The sequence below is a fragment of the Mixophyes fleayi genome, chromosome 8 (assembly GCF_038048845.1).
Source record: "Mixophyes fleayi isolate aMixFle1 chromosome 8, aMixFle1.hap1, whole genome shotgun sequence".
Classification (NCBI taxonomy): Eukaryota; Metazoa; Chordata; class Amphibia; order Anura; family Limnodynastidae; genus Mixophyes; species Mixophyes fleayi.
The window spans coordinates 64752172-64766693 of record NC_134409.1 but is presented as its reverse complement, the minus strand read 5'-3'; the positions used below and the strand labels follow the sequence as shown (position 1 = coordinate 64766693).

The 14522-nt window shown below is 37.7% G+C and overlaps 1 protein-coding gene across 3 annotated transcripts; it reads right to left on the bottom strand.

The window, feature by feature from the left end:
- Window positions 1-8259: 8259 nt before the first annotated feature.
- On the bottom strand, window positions 8260-12826 carry LOC142099315 (uncharacterized). 3 transcript variants are annotated; one of them, XR_012678512.1, is made up of 12 exons: window positions 12680-12826; window positions 12529-12600; window positions 12363-12413; window positions 11416-11478; window positions 11273-11335; window positions 10885-10947; window positions 10594-10662; window positions 10306-10404; window positions 9382-10180; window positions 9140-9229; window positions 8592-8924; window positions 8260-8385 (listed from the first exon to the last, which is right to left on the bottom strand). XR_012678512.1 is itself a non-coding variant. In XM_075182655.1 (10 exons), exons 1-10 carry the CDS (start codon window positions 12762-12764, stop codon window positions 9226-9228), a joined length of 1368 nt encoding a protein of 455 aa, XP_075038756.1. In that variant the 5' UTR covers window positions 12765-12826; the 3' UTR covers window positions 9139-9225. The 3 variants fall into 3 exon arrangements, 1 of the variants encoding a protein (XP_075038756.1); XR_012678513.1 differs by lacking the exon at window positions 11416-11478 and having other exon boundaries at window positions 11273-11329; XM_075182655.1 differs by lacking the exons at window positions 8260-8385; window positions 8592-8924 and having other exon boundaries at window positions 9139-9229.
- Window positions 12827-14522: the final 1696 nt, after the last annotated feature.

Below are 14522 nucleotides of genomic sequence, written 5' to 3'. Positions count from 1 at the left end.
GTGGGTTGGCATGTGCCAGGACTTCTTCCGTGAGGTGAGTAAATAAGTAATATTTCTGAAAACAATGGAGACCCAAGCCTACATTTTTAGAATGTTGGAAGAGTACTTTCTGTGCTATATTGGTTCTGTTAGTACTCTGGATTTTTTTCTCCATCATGTATCAAGTTGTTTATAGCGTAGTGCTGCTATATTATTGGGAGCTCTCTGCTTCATAGATTAGAGAGCTGTCTTTGTTTTTTTCACCAAATATATAAAATATATATTGCTTGTTTCTTGTGCATTTATCTCCCACATGTGAGACTATGGGCCTGATTCATGTTCGGGCTCAACTGTGTTCAAATCCAAGCAGATCTCAAGATACCCATGTGAATCTGGGTGGTAGTTTGCACTGCCTAAACTTTACTTGCCGTATGTTAACAGACAGAACAGACTGTAGTATACACACACACATGGTGGTAATCGTTTTCACGATTACCACCATTCCCACACTAATCAGTACTACAACTAAATTTTGAATGTTTTAAAAAACAGAGTGTACAATAGCCAGACTTACCTGAATAGCGACACTGTAGATGTCCGATTGCATTAGAATGTTGACTTGAAGTAAGTCCGACTATTGACATGTCATGTAATTTAAAGCGGCAATGTCAGGAGCCCACAGGTTAAGTGTTTAAACACTTAACCAGACATTGCCGCTTTAAATTACAAGTCAGACAGGTCGCGCTGATGTTAAAGTCTGATTATTATACACTCCGTTTTTTAAAACATTCGAAATTTAGTTGTAGTACTGTATGGTGTTGGAATTATCCGCATCGTAAAACAGTACCCAACCCTACACACAAGCGTCAGTCCTCTAAAAGATCACATCAGAACAATGAAAAAAATAATAATTGTAAAATAAATGAATAAATCTTAACAGTACAATCATTAATAAATATATGTTTTTTAAAAAATATAATATATTTTTTAGCATTAAATACATAAATAGTGATTTTTTTTAATGTGTAATGTACTTACAATGTGTTTATTTAGTTAATCTTCCTTGCATACACATTTTCTTTGCTATCTAGTGGCACATATATGTGTAATTATTAATACAAAGATTATGCTGTGACATATCTGCACTTATCTACTGATAAGTGCATTCAAACTAGTTTTAAATGCTTTTTATGAGGATCCAAACTCCACCATATGAACTTTCTAGTTATGTAAATATTTAACCTGTTGTAAGGATTGCTTATGAGGCACACTTTGATTTTGTGAAATAATTCTTTGAACCACAGTTTACTACATTTTGCTCTTTTTGTTCAGGACACTAGAAATATTAACACCTTGGGGAAGATTTACTGAAGAGCAGTTATGTAAAACCGCTGGCATTTTTTAAGGCACTTTGGAAACTGCACAATTTACTAAAGGCCAAACAACTTGAAAACTGCTTTAAGTCTGCCATTTTACAAACACCACTTTAAAAATCACTGTCTGAATTGTTGCAAACTAAAAATACAACACGCAAAAAATTATCAATCCAGAATATCCAGGAGCCAAAATCCTTAGCAAGGCGTCTGTAGGGAAAGCCAAGGTCATGTTATCTGGGAAGTAGGCCATATGCGGACACCATTTAAGAGTTGCAGAAATCGAAACCACATCATAGGGGTATCTTGGGTGAGGAGCAATCAAGGTGACATAGTGGGTTTGATGGGGCACACAAATTGAAATGGAGTTGTAAGTGGGCAGGCGGGTGTTGAACCTGGGATGTTGTCTGGCCCAGCTTGAGGGGATCTGAGGAAAGAGTTGGGGGGAACATGGGAGACCCCCCTGTGATCATGCCAGGGGTACCCGGCAGGTAAAGGGAGTAGCTATAATGATGGGCCCTAATCCCCTGTAGAGGGACTCATGACAGAGCTGTCTGCTCCGATGTACATGACCTTTATGCCTGAATCCGGGCTGGCTGCCTTTTAGTGACTGCAACGCTCGGATCACATGACCGATGTCTGAAGCACACTGTGTGCCCCGGCATTGGCCTAGCAGAGTAGGCATGATGGTGGCAGAGACTAGCGGACAGGAGGAGGGGATGGCATTAAAAGTTTGACTTTCCAGAGGGGTAGTTGGAGAATCATTGAATAAGGTGGGCAGGGTTCTGAGTCTCTTTGGGTGGAACATGGCGGCAATAATAGTGTGAATGAGGGTTCAGGACACTAATAGAGGGGCAGGGAAGAAAGGGCTGCATGTAAGGAAGGAGGAGGGTGTAGAAATTGTGACAGGGCAGAGAAAGGGAGATGAAAGGTTAGCTGTGGGAGATAAAGGGGGAATAGACTGGGGATAAGTAGGGGGGAATTGAATATCTGTGAAAGTAGAAAGGGTAACTAGAGTCTTTTTTATTTGCTATAAAGCAAATACTGAGCCTGGAGCAACAACCACGATCCTCCTAGTATTCGGTGCAGGAAGAAAAGACCCAACAGCCACTGGTTCAGGAATATTTGGAGAAGTCTTTACACTGCCTGTGGATATTATTGACACAATGGGTAAGTGGTATGACAGACACAAACACATTATTTTAAGTGCATTTGCCTTATAGCCTCTCTTGTCATGCTTACCAACAATCTTCTTATTTTCTTCATCCTCTGTAATCCATTTGGAGACAAAAAAAATAATAGATATGGTCTGGACTGCACAGAAGGAACTTTTATCACAAATGGGCTAATAACTGGTAAGCCTACCTACTAAACAGACAGGCAGTGACTCAGAAGTGGTCTTTTATTTTGATGGATGAGAGACCACTTCTGATTGGATGTCCATCTATTAAGTAGGCATGTTTGTAGGACATTAGCATTGAGCAGGGCATCACTAGAACCAGGGGCCCAAAAGTTTGCACCACCTGAAACTAGAGGACCAGGCCCAATGCTAAGTAGCAGAGCCCTGTAATAAAGGGAGGGATTCACATTTAATCATGACAGGTCCCCCTTAAACCACATGCAGTTTGGGCTAAACCACACGCTATTTAGGGATTTACAAGCCACTGCACATTGTCAAAAGCACCTGTCACACGCCAGTTCCATAGCTAGCTGCTGGCGTTGTGACTTGCCTTTTAAGAACTATGTTGGTGTTTGCTTTTGCTTCAGAGTCACTACGTTTCCAAAGGTGTTCCTTGTTATGTTGATTGGGACCTCCTTCCGAAGCCTATTGGTCCCAGAGGACTATTTCAATCTCCCGTGATCATGGACTCATTGCCTGATCTTCGTGTTACTCACACTGCTGTGGGTTCTGGCTGCATATCTGACTTTCTGTTTATCTCCTGGATACTATCGGTTGTCGAAGTTACCTGTCATCATTGCTCTCCATCGGCTCCGCTGTATGCCAGTTCGTGGTTCATCTACAAGCTGAAGTTACTTGTCGTTGTTCATCTACACACAGAACTATTCGTTGTCACGGGCACTAGGAGTCTTGCCCAGAAATTCACCAGATGACTGGGCTTACCAGAGTAGTGAAGTTAACACAATGGTCCTCTGGTAGCAGGGTGACTAGCGGAACATATATCACTGCAGATGGAGAGAGAATGCCAATAAAGAATAGGAAAGTCAGTGACTTGCAGCAATCTTGGTCAGTGAATCAGCAACTAGCTGATATTGTGGAAAGGCAGATTTGAACACGGAGATCAGGATGGATGTGAGCAGATGCATGAAGGTAGTAGGGAAGTCAGTGGTCTGCGTACAGCAAGTTTTACCACTGCTATGGTGAGAAGACTTGTCCAAGTGCTGGTAGGTAGCGGGGAAGTCAGTGGTCTGCGTATAGCAAGTTGTACCACTGCTTATGGTGAGAAGACTTGTCCAGGTGCAGGTAGGTAGCGGGGAAGTCAGTGGTCTGCGTACAGCAAGTTGTACCACTGCTTAATAGGTGAGGATGTGTACAGGTTATGAAAAGTGGAGGCATACAAAGGATAATAGGATGCAGACACTGAGAGCACAGAGGAACTTGATCCCAATAGATATGCAGCGTATCCAGCAAAGTCTATAACGGTATGTGTGGCGCTGCTTGGTAGAGACTTGCTCAGCACAGATATGCAGGCCAATAAAGGATAGTCAATCACAATTATGCATATAACGACTGAGTAGTACGATTAATTCCAAACAGATATGCAGCGTAACAATAACAATCTATAGCGGGTATGGATACCGCTGCTGAGAGTGGAAACTTGTCCTAGCGGATATGCTGAGTAAACATAGAAAGTCAATAACAAATAGGCATTACGCTATTCAGTAGAACAGTCTGTCCACAGAAAGATGCAGGGACTGCAGAGACGCTGAACGGCAGAGACAAGTGTAGGAACCACAGGTGAGTAGATCCGGTAATCAGAGTTCAGCTGAGGACACAGGCAGGAAACAGGAGACTGTAGCAGGTATGAAAACCAGCGATGAGTAGCACAGGGAATCCACAGGAGCTGAAGACACTAGTAGTACACGGGAGACAGTAGCGGGTATGGAAACCACTGATGAGTAGAACAGGAATCAGCAGGAAACTGAAGACACTAGTAGAACACAGTAGACACCTTCAGAGACTCACAGGGAATGAGACTCAAGATCAGGCAATGAGGTAATGAGCACAGTTGCCTTAAATAGGGAGAGTTGCCTGATCAACCAATTAGATTAAAAGCAACAGTCACAAGAGTTCTTGGGTGCTGTGCATGCGCAGTCCATCAGGATGGCGGACGGCGACGGTTTAGGAAAGGTGCCGGCAGGAAGGCTAGGGAGCCACGCACCAGCGTAGAGGCACTCATGGTCCGGTGAGTGTGATCCCCTTTAAAAATGTAAACGAGCCACCCCCCCCTAGGGACCCTTACACCACCCCGTTGAATGGAAGAATGTTTTCGTAATCGAAAACACTTCCATTCCATCAATGTTCAGATGGTTTGTGATGCTAAGCAAAAAATCACTAATGTTGTTGTTGGTTTCCCAGGTTCATCCCATGACTCCTTCATCCTGCAACAGTCGTCCTTATTCCGTAATTTCGAAGCAAGATCCTTTCCAGATGGCTGGCTGCTTGGTAATTTTTTTTGTAATTTTTTTTTTTGTTAATTGTGTATTACAAGTGTAGTTGTAAACCCTTAAAAAAATTTAATGATGTGTCACTGTTTTTAAAAATGCTTTTTTTTTTTTTTTTTTAAGGCGACGGTCGATATGGAAATCGTTCCTGGTTGCTGACTCCTTTAAGCAACCCTGTATCTTCCTCAGAAAAAAGGTACCAATCAGCACACATTCGTACCAGGGGTGTAATAGAAAGAACCTTTGGTACACTTAAAAGCCGGTTCCGCTGTTTAGACCGGTCCGGCGGTGTGCTTTTATATTCACCCTCCAAAGTTTGCGATATAATTATTGGTTGCTGTATTCTTCACAATATTTGTATTGCAAACCAATTGGAGGTTGAAATTGATCCAGACATTAGTTACCTTTCTCCTGAGCTTGGTCAGATGGAGGAGTTTGCAACTCATGTTCGTCAACGTGTAATAGAAGATTTTTTTTCATGTAAGTATTACTTTTTTTACAACGGTAAAATTGATGTGTGTATTTTATAAAAAAAATAATGTCCTTGTACTATTATATATACAGGAATGATGGCAAACTGTGTACCTGACCCCAAAGGAGGATATAATCTAGCTTTTCAGAAAATGGGTAAGGAAGTGAAAAATAACATCATGGTGAGTATAATTTTTTTTTTTTATACTTTAAAAAAATGTATTTGTTGTATTGCATTTATATGTAAGGGAGTGATGTGATTGGATATGTCAATTGATAACTGAAATCTTTTGACAATATTGCTGACCCTTAATAATTTTTTTATGAAATGCAAATCAAATTTATTTTTCTTAATAGAGTGATACTGACCTAATTTTCTTTTTTCTAATAGATCTCCTAAAAACAAAGCAACATGGATCTTTTGGATATTGGACTGAAAAAAAATATGCAGAGAGAAGCAGTGTGGTGTCCATTTTTTTTTTTTTTCTCTAGGACTATACACAATAAAATAAAAATAACTTATTCCAAAATGTATTCATATATAAGTTTCAAAAAGTGATCACTGCAGTACCTTTTTGAATAATCATCCAACAAAAGTGACTTTACTCTTAAATATTGTTTCCTTTATTTTTTGATATCAATAAACAATTTTTTTTTTTTTTTTTTGTGATAGGCACTATAGCAGGGGAAGAGAAACGCAGTTTGGTCCCACTGTCATAATTACTAATCAACCACAGACTGTTCAGTGCTGCCCTTGATTCCTTAGTGAGTGCTGTCCCCTAAAAATTGTAGTTGGCCTCCCCCCTAGGGACACCCAGCCCAGTGCTGATAGCACTACGGTTCTTCCTAATACCCCTGGGCTGGGGCTTATAAATGGGCATTTTGTTTTTATAAAAAAAAATAAAAATATTTATTTGAGGAACTACATGTCCCAGCCAGCAATGTTTGCCTAAATAGTGTGGCCATGCAGCTACTACTCTAACTACAAGCATCAGGATTCCCATGGCACCCAAAAAAGATTGATGCCACTTTGAGAACCAAAAGTGTCTTCATGCTCTTACACACATGGCTGGCTGGGATCTGTAGTTCCCCAAATCAAATTGTTAAATAAAAGCACAACACCCTCATTACAACCACAAATCTTTATAAAAAAAAATAAAACCACAAGAAATACAATAAACACCCTCATGTACACCTTATTCAAAAAAAATAAGAAAAAAAGTAGCATTGCTGAAATACTCTGTTGCAGCCTTTACTAGAAAGACATGACAGCTACCGTGTTCTGATGCAGATGTACATCTTCTGAACCTAAATTTAAACTTAACCCTAGTGCAGCCGACCTACTGCTGTTTAATTAGAAAAACTCTGGAAAAAATGTCAAAGCGTAACCCATATTTTCAATAAAACAGCACTGGGCAAACCAGCCTGGGTGATTAGCACTATAGCAGGGGTAAGAATGTCATAATGATTAAACACCCACAGACTGTTCAGCGCTGAGCTGGATTCCCTAGGGAGTGTGTTCCTCTTTAAAAATGTAAACGAGCCACCCCTCCCTAGGGACACTCACCCCACTACTGATAGCACTAGGGCTCTTCCTACCACCCTGGGCTGTGGGTAGTAGGGTAATAAAGGAAGAATATTTGTGTAAAAAAGTGAAATAAAAAAACATTTTATGTTGTGGAACTACAGGTCCCAGCCAGCATTGTTGCCCAAAATAGTGTGCCCACGCTGCTACCAGTATAAGTACAAGCACCAGCGTACCCACGGCAGCCAGGGCATGTTGGCACTTGGCAAAGCACAAGTGGAAACATGACGTGACACCCACGGCAGCCTGAGACCTGTAGTTCCACAAAACAAAATTTTTTGTTGGTTTCTTTTATATAAATATTTTTTTTGGGTAATGAGGGTGTTGTGATTTTATTTTACTATTTTGTTAAGTGGGTATGCTGGTGCTTGTACTTATACTAGTAGCAGCGTGGGGACAATAATTTGGCAAACATGGCTGCCTGGGACATGTAGATCCACAAATCTGAATTTTTTTTTTTTTCCCATACTAAATACACATTTATTACCCTACTACCCAGAGCCCCTGCCTAGTAGGAAGAGCCCTAGTGGTATCAGCACTGGCCTGGGTGTCAATAGTGGGGTGGCACGCTTACATTTTTCAAGGGGAACACCCTTGTTAGCGAATCCAGGCCAGCGCTGAAGTCTGTGGGTGTTTAGTCATTATGGCATTCTTACCCCTGCTATAGTGCCTATCACCCAAGTTGTTTTGCTATAATACACCCTGTTGTATCAATACCTTTTTAAAGAAAACGCTATACTTAGTTTAATCCCATTGAAAATTATCTCAAACTGCTATCTTGAGTGTTAAACATTCAACTCTTTCCCTGAAAGTTAATTTAATAATACTATTTCTTACCTAAGCACAAATTTTTTAATTTTATATTTAATTAAATTAAAAATATGTATGCAAATTTAACCACTAATGACTATATATCAGAGTAGGAGCCATTACAACCGTCATACATGTATACAAAAAAGTTTAGGGTACATGTAAAAATGTCATGTCTATTCTCTCTATTGTCATGTGCTGCATTTTTTTTTTTCAAAAAATGGTTGCAGTAGTTTACAGTTAACAAGTCTACAACATCCCAACTTTAAAAAATGGAAATACTATCCCCCTAAAATATTGGCAAGGTAACTGCATTTGATGAAGGTGTATCTATCTAATAATTAAAGGAACAATAAATTCAAAAGTAAAATTTTATTGTACAAAATACATAAGATTTTTAATACATTTTTCTTAAGTTCATTCAGTCCCTTGGATTTTCAAGCTGTTTCTTTAAAATGACATCCACCAATTCCATCCGAACATCTGCAATAAATTTTTTTTATTAAAAGCTTATCTTTGAAATTAATATTACATTTCACATCTAAATACTGGAACATTGATAGTGATTTAGTTTATATGGACACAAAACATATCCTATTGTTGGACTCTTGATAAGGAGAAAAATGTTAACATTCAAATAGACTGCATTAAAAATGTATGTCTAAGTCAATAGTTATATAGTTTTTTACCTGAAAACTCTAGTTATGTCTGCAATTTTCGATTCCATATTCCTGAAAGTTGTATCCATCCAATATTTGGGTGCAATCTTAAAAAAGTAAAAAGAAAGAAGTGTATGTAAAACCTGTATTTTTTAACAAAATACAAACATAACTTTTAAAACAAGGAAGGATCAGTATGGAGTAGAATATTCATTGTCCATGTCACATAATATCCCTTCCATTCTGCAAAAAAAAATTAAAAATTACATTTTTATGAAAAAGAATAAACTGAAACAAACTCACCAAATATTTAACAATGCTGATCATTCCTGATGTTGAAAGGTCTGTACATTTCACTTTTTTCTGTGTTAGGATAAAAAAGAAAAAATATGATTACTTAAATTTTCTCAAGAATAAAAAAAAAAAAAAAAGATATATTTATGTATATATAGATATATATATATATATATATATATACACACACACACACACACGAGGAGACAGACACACACAGAGACTCACACACACGGAGACTCAGACATTTCAGGCATGCATCCTAGAGAGAAATAAATAAATACCAAATAACATTGTAACGTAATGCTTTTGGATGATGTTATCCTCTTGCTTTCACTTCCTACGCATTTTGATCCACGATGCTTCTGGGTTACCTAGAATTGAATGTAAAACATAGAAATTAGGATACATTTACATTCATATAAGAAACTTATAGTAGACATTACTGTACATATGACATATTTTTGTTTTTATGTCACTAACCTATTATCAGTTATACGCTTCTTTTAACTAATCATTTTCTTACCCTTCTTCCTCAGATGAGACGGGGTTGATGATTTCCTCTTCTGGATGTTCCTGTAACAATCTCCTCCTTGCTGACTCCGCTCTTCTTACTTCCACCACGGGGGTGTGGAGTGCAGATGACGTCCTCTGCTGTGGTGTTGGGGGAACAAATCCAGAAATGTTCCAATCGGCTAATGGGACTGAAACATTACCCTGTACTCGCCGGAGTCTCAGCTCTTCACTGATATTCATTACATGCATTGACAGCATTTGCAGATGCATTGTCTGTTGTTGTTGTAGCATATGAATCTGTGCCATGGATTGATTCATCTGGTAATACACTGCTGTATTCTGCTCCATTGCAGCAGCCATTCGCGTTTGTAAGTTGTTATTTACTTGAATAGATGCTGACATTTCACTGTGCACTGTGATGAGTCGCTCCAGTAACGAATTGGTGGTATTACGGGAGCTTCGTACCTCTTCCACAACAGACGTTAAACGGTCTACTGAGTCACCAATTCTCTGAACTCTGTCTTCCATATTTCGGCGAGATGTTTCCTGCCTTCCTTCCATCTTTCTGGCAAAGTCTGTGATGGAATGAAACCGAGTGGCTTGTTCTGGCAGACCGTGCACCAGTTGTGTTGGAAGACTGGTGCCTGTGGAAGGTACCCTTGCTTGAGATGGACCTTCCCCTTCGGTGGTTGGAACTTGAAGGTTGGGGAAGGCTTGCTGTAGCATCTCAAATCTTGTTGCAGCATCTTCGTGGACCAAACTGTCAACTGGCGAAAATGTCAGTGATTCACTGTCATGTTCTAATTCCTCTGTAAAACAAAAAAAAAAATACTACATCAATTATTCAGATATTACATTATATGATTTCACTGTTTAAAATAATTTGAGAAATGCATGTATTCTGATAAAAAATGTAAAAAAAAAAATTAGTCACCGGTTACTGAGCCGACAGGAGATGCTATTTCTTCCATGGCAGCTTGAGAATAAAAGGTGGATACTGGTGTTACCACCTGTTCCCTTGGGATGATGGATTCTAAAACATAAAATAAACAAATAAAAATTAAAATTTGTCTATTAAATACCCCAAAAATATGTGAGACATTTCATTATCTAAAATGATACATGTGTACAATTACAATATGTATATTCCTATGGATCTGAAAAAAAAATATGATTATATTGCTAGATAGTTATGTACACACAATTTTCAACATCTTCATACCTTCACGACTATGAGCAAGGGTTATTGATGTTCCCCCTTCTTCACACATCTCTTCAACGGGTCGGCCTTCTATACATAAAAATAAATTAGATAAAATAAATTATTACATATATATCTATATATATATATAGATAGATAGATAGAGAGAGAGAGAGAGAGAGAGAGAGAGGGAGAGAGAGAGAGAGAGAGAGAGAGAGAGAGATAGATAGGTATATAGATAAAAAAAAAATGACACATTAAAAAAAAAGGTTGCTGAGAGCAAACAAAAAATTAATTCTGTGTAAACATTACCTCGCTGTACATCAGCAACAGGTTCCGAGACGTGTACCTCAGTCACTCTTCTTCTCTTGTGAGCTGTAAGTTAATTTTAAAATACTATTAGATGCTATTATTAATTGTTGACAAGGATTTAAATAGTAATCAAGAGTGACAATGAGGAATAGTGAGTGAGAGAGTGTGATAGTGAAAGGAAAAGATAGAGAGAGATAAAGCAATATTAAAGAAAAAAAGAGGGAGAGTGACAGTTAAAAGAGAGAGTGATAGTGAAAGAGCGAGAAAGAGAGAGAAAGAGAGACATTGATAGACCTAAGAGCGACAGTGATATAACAAGAGAGAGAGTTATAGTAAAAGAGAGAGAAGGAGATATATGCATATTGTTTTACAATGCAAATATAATTACCTTTTTTATTTGGTTCAACAGTTTTGGCAGGATGAGTAGACTTGGTTAAACGGCTTTCTTTTTCTGTAACAAATAATTATAATAAGCTTTGCAAAATGTACTATATTTAAAATATATTCTATCTACTTGATCACAATATATACCTTGATTGGAAGCCGTTGTCGCTACTTCCACTGCGACTTGTCTTGGCATAAGCAATGTCACACCTATAATAAAAAATAAAATTTATTTTTAGTTATATAGAAGCAATAACATTACATTTTTGTTTTTGGACAATTTTATGGAAATATTAGATGCACCAAAAATAAAAACTTACATTTTACATTGGAAGAATATTTTTTTGATATATATTAATTGCATGCAATAATTATAGTAACAAGTATAACATCAATTCCCTGGTATTATTAGACAAATGATATACATTTCTATCTTACTATTACAAAATTATAAACATGTAAATATGTATGTGTATATGTAGATATGTATGTGTATATGTAGATATATATATATATATATATATATATATATACACACACTTGTAGGTTAATTGACTGCTATTGGAATTGACCCTAGTGTCTGTGTGTGTGAATTTAGACTGTAAGCTCCAATGGTGCAGGGACTGATGTGAGTGATTTCTCGATACAGTGCTGTGGAATCTGTGGCACTAAAAAAAAAAAATGGTGATGATGATGTATGTACATACATACACAAATATGTTTGATTAAATTTTGATGTAAAACCTAATAAAATAATAAACAACTTTATTATGGAACATTTTTTTTTTTTATTTAACATAGGTGATATTGTCCATAAAAACTGTTATGTGTGAATAATATTGCTTTAAGGTTAAAAGTTTAAGGGCTACATTTAATAAGCTGTCGATTAGAAAAATTGGGGATGTTTCCTATAGCAATCAATCTAATTCTAGCTTTCATATAAAGCTAGAATCTAATTGGTTGCTATAGGCAACAGCCACACTTTTGCTAACCCGCAGCTTAGTAAATCTAGCACTATAATGGGTGTAATGTGTAGTGTAAAGTATGTAATCTATGGAGCATGTATACATGCATGTTACATCTTTATATCATACCTTCTCCTTCTACACTCCTCTGGCCCTTGTGTCCTTGAGAATAACCCAAATCTAAAATACATTAAAGAAAGATTTATTAGTACATCTTTATATAAGATTTTGGCAAGGCAAGTAAAAAAAAAAAATTACAAAAAAAAAACAACTTTATTATACATTTGCCATTTACCTCCTGATTTGGATTTTCTCTTCCGGGGTACTGCTTCACTTTCATGTCTTCTCCTTTGTGCTGCATCTTGTTCTGCAAAATTGTAAAAAAAAAATTAGAAATTTATACAAATTTAATTGACATCCTCACTTTTATAGACAATTATACATACCTCGTGGCTGGAAGGTGGATGGATCAAGGGTGTCCACTGTCCCTTCCACTCCTTCCACAAGATCATCACTGAGAATTTGCCGCATCTTCTTCTCCCAAGGCTTAAATTTTAGGCGCAGTGGCTTGCCACCACCGGTTCCCCTAGAATGACGGGCAAGGCTGCCATCTTTGCCTTCGTGGTGCGCTTGCAGTCCCGAAAGCGTTTCATGCAAACCGCAACTGATCGGACTCGAACACCTACTGCGGACACAGCAGAGGCAATCTGGGACCAAATCTTCTGCTTATGCTTGAAGGACGCCTTCAGCGATTGGGCACCCTTCAGTGTCTCGTAATGTTGCAGTACCCCAGCAACAAGGACTTCATTCTCCTCAAGTGTGAAGCGCCTGGATCATGTTACAGATGGTCCTTCTTCATCATCAGATCCACTCTCTGTAAGATGTTGCTGCTGGGTGCTTGTGCTGGCTTGCACGCTGCTCACAAACTGCTGCCGCCTTCTTTCTTCTTGGCGCTCCTCAGGTCGGTCTCTCCATTCCTCGCCACTGCTGACAATTTCTTCTTGGGTTCCCTGTGTAGAAGAAGAAGAAGAATCCCTACGCTCCCTAGACATGGCTACTCTAATAAATTTTCTTTGCAAAAATAAATAAAAACTATTGACTATTTAACAACACTTGCCTAAGGATACAGTACAATATCCTACTATAATACACTAGTAATAACAATTAATTAAACTACACAAGTACTTGACTAAAAAAAAAAATTCAGTTGTATTAAAAATAAATTATAATATAATTTTTAAGGGACCAAACTAGGTTAAATACAATCTATAAACTACAGAAAACTAAATGATAACTAATTAAATTTATTGAAGGGAAAAAGGACAATAATACAATTGTAGAAATACAGCAAAAAAATAATGTAACACTAGATAAAAATATATGCAGTTGTATTTTAACTAAATTATATTATAATTTTTAAGGGACAAAACTACGTGCAATACAATCTATGTTGACTGCAAAGAAGTAAATGCAAACTAATTCAATTTTTATCCTAAAACAAGACAAAACTGCAATTGCTTAAATACAGGAAAAAAACTATTTTTTTTTAAAAATGTGTGTGTATGTAAATGTGTATATATATATATATATATATATATATATATATATATATATATATATATATATATATATAAGGAGATATATGTGTGTGTGTGGTGGGTGCAATTAAGTAAGTGTGGTATGTCTGTAGTATATTCTTGTGTGTATTTGCCTGTATTGTAAAAAAAAATGTTATTTTTTATAAAAAATAGTGTGTATAGTGCAGTGTAGAGTCAACTCACTAATCCAATTTCGAAGAGCAATGGAGAGCAGTCAGGAGTCACAAGCCTCAGGAGTCACAAGCCACAGCAGTCACCAACCAAGTCAGCCAACAGCTATCAGCAAATGACAGTTTGCTGTTGGCTGCATTATTTTTTCATACTGAGCTGCCAGCGTAAAACACTCCCCTTAGATTTCAAACTCGCTAGGACCAATAGTAGAGCGCGAGGCGGAGGATGCAAAAAAACATTTGCATTGAGCGAGTTTGTTTTTAAAACGAGCGCTCAAACGGCAATAAACGAGCGCGGAATTTTATCGCGTCTCGCTAACAATTGAATACCCCCCCTCCAGTGCTGCTTTTATGGCCAACAACTCCTTGTCCCCGATGGTATAATTCCTCTCCGTGGGTAGAAGACCTCGGGAATAAAAGGCACAAGGATGGAATTTTTGTTGCTCCGATCTTTGGGATAATATGGCCCCTAAGCCAACATTAGAGGCGTCTACCTCTAGGAAGAAGGGAAGCGTCACATC